Source organism: Malus sylvestris, chromosome 7, assembly GCF_916048215.2.
Source record: "Malus sylvestris chromosome 7, drMalSylv7.2, whole genome shotgun sequence".
NCBI classification, from domain to species: Eukaryota; Viridiplantae; Streptophyta; class Magnoliopsida; order Rosales; family Rosaceae; genus Malus; species Malus sylvestris.
The window spans coordinates 31008876-31015491 of record NC_062266.1 but is presented as its reverse complement, the minus strand read 5'-3'; the positions used below and the strand labels follow the sequence as shown (position 1 = coordinate 31015491).

At 34.2% G+C, this 6616-nt stretch overlaps 1 protein-coding gene across 1 annotated transcript; it reads right to left on the bottom strand.

Annotated features, from left to right (window-relative positions):
• Positions 1 to 496: 496 nt before the first annotated feature.
• LOC126630700 (ethylene-responsive transcription factor 2-like) lies at positions 497 to 1913 on the bottom strand. Its single transcript, XM_050300852.1, has one exon. It carries the CDS (start codon positions 1816 to 1818, stop codon positions 808 to 810), a length of 1011 nt encoding a protein of 336 aa, XP_050156809.1. The 5' UTR covers positions 1819 to 1913; the 3' UTR covers positions 497 to 807.
• Between the last annotated feature and the right edge of the window lie 4703 nt (positions 1914 to 6616).

Here is a 6616-nt window from a genome sequence, read left to right as displayed (position 1 = left end):
GTTTTTTTAAAGAATTTGGTCCTCTATCATGACTTTAATCAAATAGTAGAAGCCACTAAAAGAATATTTTAATTACAAAATAATTATAAAAAAAAAAAAAAAGATAACGTAAATGTGTGTGTAGAAATATATTCTACCAACCTAGACGGCCGATTTGGATCTTTGGGAGAAAAAATGAGGACAACAAATCCCGAATGCCTGTCCCCACAAAAGATTGAGGGTATTGTGATCAATAAACATTGCCGTGACAAAATCACGACTTGATCTTTTTTTTTTTTTTTTTAATTTTAAAAAAGCCCTATTTCTATGATTTCATTAATCAGTTGTGGCTCTGCACTTTTCTATTGCATGCTGGGAATCTATGAGTACATTAATATTTGCCAATTTATTTGTTGGGTAACTAACAGCCATTTTTTAAAATGTGGGCTCGTCATTTTCGTTATTGCCATCATTTCTTGGTGAGAGTAATAATTGGATTCAGAAATGAACACAAAAATATTAAAGACTCCTCGTCAACTATTATTTTTATGTTTCACATGCCTACTCACAATGTTTGTGCGTTGTTACTAATTTTATGTCTGCTCAATTGTTCTTCGACTGTTTCAGTCATTTGTTCTACATTAGCCATTGCATTACAATTTCAATGACCAAACCCACACATTCGCACTAAACAAATTAACTGAATAAACAAACTCATTTGTTGGTGGTTTGCAGTTGCAATTACCGATCAATCGATCATTTTGTAATAACAATTGCAGGTCCACATTAACCACCCATAGTACATTATTTTAAGGTCATAGATGGTGATCAGCTAACCAATAGTTGCTCGCCAAGTGGCAGCAGATACGAGGTATTGTTCTTTTGCCTTTTATGACGCACATTTGCTTGATGATCATGATCAGCCGACGAGGAGACTGACTTGTCTAATTTGGTCCTCTTGGTGGCCGCCGTTGGCGTTGCTGAAGAAGAAGAAGAAGTACTACTGCTGGCGGCGGCCTCTTGCTCTGGCTCTTTTCGTTTGCCGGTGACTCGAACAGGCGGAGGCTCATTCAACCCAATCCGGTGAGGGAAATTGAGCAAAGCCTTGGAGCCACGAATGCGAAAGGCGGCACGGTCGTAAGCCAAAGCAGCTTCCTCCGAAGTCTCGTAGGTACCAAGCCACACTCTGGCCCCATTCTTGGCCGGGTCTCGTATCTCCGCCGCGAATTTTCCCCACGGCCTCTGCCTCACGCCTCGAAAATGCTTCCCTCTCGCCACCCCCGACTTTTGTAATTTCGGGATATTCACATTCACTCCATCTTGTTCAGCTACTGCATCTCCTACTTGTACTTGATTTTGATCACGATCGTCATGATCCAACGGAGGAATATCAGTATCAGGTGGGAGGACTAGGGTTGGTGAGGGTTCGTTTCCATTAATGGGAACATTAAAATCGTGGGGTTGAGATTGAGTGGAAACATCAGGTGGCAGCTGATCATGACTTTGACCAAAAAGATGATCAAGATCATACGTCTGTTCGGGTTTGACACATTCCCAGGAGTGGTCGGGAGACCATCCGGGGCTAAGAGCGTCGTGAAGGGACTTGTAGTCGATCATGTCATCCCAATCGTCGACTTGGAAGGGTAAAGTGTGGTCGGGAGACCATCCGAGGCTAAGAGCATCATGAACGGAGTTGTAGACGATCATGTCCTCGGAATTGTCGACTTGGAAGGGTAAATCTCCCCATTGTTGCGTTAAGCACGGCATCATACATGGACTGCTAATATTGTTCACCGTCAAGGAGCAGCAGCTTGTGTAGTGCTGAGGTTGTTCTTCCATCTTTGCTTGTTAGCTTTGTCCTTAATTTGGATGACTAGGCTAGCAAAAAAGAAGAGAGAGAGAGTGTGTGTGTGTGTGTGGAATTGAGAAGTTGATTCACAAATTTCGGAAGATGTGGAGGTATGAAGGGGTATATGTATAGAAGTAGAGGCTGGAAACTGTTGTAGCAGTCTTTTTGGTACACTCATAACACAATTACGTGTGATTAATTTTAATCAAATTATGTGTATTTATTTTTTATAAAAAAACCCTAAAAGTAAAAGATACAAGTATGTCGCACACTCTCATAACACAGTAAAAATTACATTACGTGATAAAGTGATTAAAGTAAAAAATTGTCAACCAAAATTACCCAAATAAATAGGTAAATATTTTTTTTCTGACCTAAAAAATTAAAAATATCTTTTTCTATTTTCTTAATGATTGTCTTTTAGAAAAAAAATAACTTTCTAAGGTTTCTGTGAACTTTCTGCCTTTCTTTTTCTTTCTTTCTTTCTGTGCAATACGAATGGAAATTGCAAAGTCACAAGCAGCCACATTGGGTGGGGTTAATGGGACCGGGCGTCTATATACATACTGACGTCACGGTTGCTTCCGTCGGCAGTTCGCCAGGTGATGTATTTGATCTTCATGCGTTGTGAAACTACAATTTGTTATTTATCTTTTTCAATTCAAAAGATTTGATGATTAGATACGAAGAAGTGTAAAAGAGGTGAAAACGGTGTGTGAATAACACCATCTTTGTTTAAATGTAATTAGACACAGATTGTCTTAAGAAAAAAACTACGCACGAATTAACAACTGATGATATCTTGTATGCCCTTGTGGGATCACCGTGTTAACCGAAAATCTCTTCTATTTTTCTTTCCCTTTTATTTTTGTTAATAACCTTCAAACATTATAGTTGAATACTTAACTTTGTGTAGTAAATACGATTCATATCATATATGATATGGATAGAGGTGATGTTATTTACACACTTATATTTATTTTTCACACAACATTTTTAATATTTGACCATCGAATCGAATAAATTGAAGAGAATTATAAGGCAAAAATTATCATGGAGTACATGAAAAGTAGTATCGGATGTATAAATAGCACTATCCTATTATTAATATGATGTCATGAACATGCAAAATCTGTTTTGAAAAAGAACAAATACAAATGATGATCTTGCAACTTACGACATGAAAAACAACTAGTCAAATTGCAAATTGCATAATAAAGAATTATGGGTGGAAGGAGACAAAATCTTGAGTGTAACTATGATGAGGAAAATAGAAAGAAAATAATATCCATCTGTAACTGTAAGGCTATTTCTAATGCAACCAATTTTTTTTGTCAAAAGGTATATTTTGACTCTAAATTTATAGATTTTCTCACAAATGCAAAGTTACATTTGATTTTAGATATCTCTAAAGTTAAAAGTAGGACCACCACCTCCAGAATAAGAAAGTTATAACTCTAAAATGGGGTTAATCACTCTTTAAAGCATATGAGTTAAAAGTCAAATTTAACTCCATATGAATCGAAAATGTTATAACTTATCGTTGAATTGGAGATATCTTAAGATATCTCCACCCATGGTTTAATTAATAGGGCAATTGGGTTGGATTGTCTTATGACCTAAAAAAAAGCGGTCCACCGGTGCAAATAATGGAGGGCAATTGGGCCAAAAGCTTGTGCCCTTTCCGCTGCCCTTGCAAGATTTGCCTTGGCTTGTGCCATTGTAGCTACCCAATTGCAGCAGTGAGGCCAACCCGCGCGCACAACCAAGCGTCCATGCAGACTGTTGGCTTGCCCTCATAGACTGTTGGATTTCCAACGGATCTTTTATCTGGACTGCTAGATTTCTAATGTTAGAAAAGAAATTAAAAATTGAAGGTTTTCCCATATGGCATAATCTGGTGCATATGATTCAACCCAAATTTAGTAAATCAACGGCCTGGTTTAATTTGAAGTTAAAAAAATACAAATATTTTTTAACATCACACTTAACAAATTTACAAAGTTCAACCACCTTCTTTATTTGTGTTTTATTTTTAATTAATTACGCTCGTTATTATGCTTTGTCTTATATTTAAAAGTAAACTATCAGAGTTAGATATGGAGTTTTATTTTCAAAGAACAAACGTATTAAATACACACTTACAAGGCACAAAACAAATATATATATATATATATATATTTTTTTTTTTGAATAGTGATCACACTTGCTTTTGCCCTTTCCTTTCCTCTTCTGAAATGGATGGATTGCACAAAGACAATTACTGTTCAGAACAAATAATTAAGACAATTTCATTATCCCTACCTTTCCTTTTAAAACAGGTGGAGTTCTAATAAAACGGACCTTAGCTAACGTAGCTTCGCCCAAAGACTGACATTAAATTATGCAACAATACCTATTTTTATTTTTGTGTTGAGATTAATATCTATGTACCCTTCTCCAGCTAGAATACAACATACATATGCTGACAACCTTGGCTGCTTATTTAACTTTGTCGCCTTTCACCTAATTAATCAAATAATTAACTACTTTTAATTGTTTTTATTTGAATATTAGGAGGAGGTATGTGGTTTTATATTATTTATGTTAAAACCAAAAAAATAAAATAAGTTCACACGTAAAACGGCATAACTAATTTTATATTTGATGGGTGATCAGACAAAAGATTTGGTATAAATTATAAATAGATTAGTTTTTTGGGTCTATCCTGAAAAAGGACAAAAAGAAAGCCCATGACTGCAACTTGTCCAACAGTGACATAACCTTACTGTTCAATAAGTGCCTTACTGTTCAATAGTGACTTAACCTTATGTAACTTTTATTTGAAATTTATGTATGAAGGTAGACGTATTTTTTTTAAATCTCGGGTGTTGATGTAATTTTTAATACTTGAGGGAGTTTAATGAAAACACGATTAATTTTAGAAAATGTAAAATGATGGTTTCCTTTCAAGCTCTACGTTTTAATGCATGTACGTGCAAAAAATTAAATAATTAAAGGAAAACTAACGAAAAATATTTGAAAACTTTAGTTTTTAATCAAAATGATAAAATAAAAGTGTAAGTGAATAGTACAAAAAGTGACTTTTAGGCTATAAATGTCCTTAACGTTAAAAGTGAACAGTACCTGAAGTGTTTTATTAAAACTTACATAATTAAATCCATGTAGCAAACATGATTGAAGACAATAAAAGTACACTTTAACTCAAGAATTTGGGACGTGCTTAATGTAACCTTAGAATGAGGTGATTTTGTATCTATCACTCATTTAACTTATCCATACAACTAATCATTTAAATATAGTCTACTTAGTTACAAGCTCATGTTAAATCAGTGACGGAGTCTGAAATTTACAATAATGAGACCACGAACAACAAGCTTACGAAAACTAAATACTTTCATTTATAATTGCCAATGATATGTTCTCATATTATAGAAACATCGTTTCACAATATCATTATCAATATAATTAACTACATTTGAATTCTTCGTAATATTGATCACTAAAAGAGCTATCCCTGTTTTGGAAAGATTGTAGTTTTGGTATGTTTTAATTAAAAAAGTATTAATAAATGGTTTCTCTGTTTTGTTTGTCTCAATTATTATAGGGGTCATGTAAAAATTTAAAAAAAAAGAAATATTTGAAGTTGTTAGAGTTAGCAGCAGCCAATGCTCTCATGTTGGCTCTGCCGTTGACAAAACTCGTTGAGAGAACCATAATTCTGACAGAAACTGTTACTAAATGTGTATAAATAATAATAATAATAATAAAGAATGTGAAGACACAAACAAATGGGAGCCAAAATTACTTTACTGCATGTTGCTAATTGTGTATGAAATTAATAATTAAAAAAAATGTGAAAGCCACAAACAAATTGGACCAAATTTTGCTTTTTGCAGAGATATCCCACCCGGCTCTGTTGCTAATTTCAAATGTAATAATAATAATAATAATAAATACCTAAAAATGTGAGGCCACAAACAAATTGGGACCAAACTGATTTTTGCAACCCACCCCAGCTATCATCCATCGTTGTCTCTGCACCCAGCACTCATCTATCGCCCCCATCTTCGTTGGTCTTTCTTGTCCTAATTAGTTGTAAGTTGGCAGTGTAGAGGGTGATGTTTTCATTTGGTTGAAGCGTCTCTTTCGTTGTATCTCCTTTCATTGCATTCTTTGCTCTCTCTAGCTTCTTGTTTGCCTCTTGGTAGGCCTTCCTGTATTCTCTTTGGCATCTTTGCTTTGGATTGCACTTCCTAGTTCTCTAAAAATAAAAATTTTAATAAATAAAATAAAATTTGTCCATTTGTTTTTCGTTTCTCCCTACATATCTACAAGATCAGCACCCATTTGAGTACAAGCTAGTTTCCTACTGTTTAATTTTTAATTTGGTATAAGCAGGTTTACTCTTAACATTAATTATTAAATGTAAGTTATGTAACAAGTGTTCTTATATTAATTCAATCTCGAATTTCTTAATCACAACCATTAACATATTACTGGCATAAACTATGTGTAATCTTTACCGAATCATTAGGTTGGACCTTGCATTTAAATATAGTATAGTTGGAAGAGCAAGTAAGCAAAGTAGGTGGAGGTATTGCGACTTGCTAATTTTTCAATTAGGTTTATTAATCAAAATCGGCCTTTTTTACTTGTACACTTCAATCATATTCTACTTCTACAAATTCTACTAAAAAGGTAATAATAACTCTCTTTTTTGCAATTTTTTTTTTTAACAATGAACCAATGAATCTACGAAAAAGTTTACAAAAAAAAAAAAAGGAG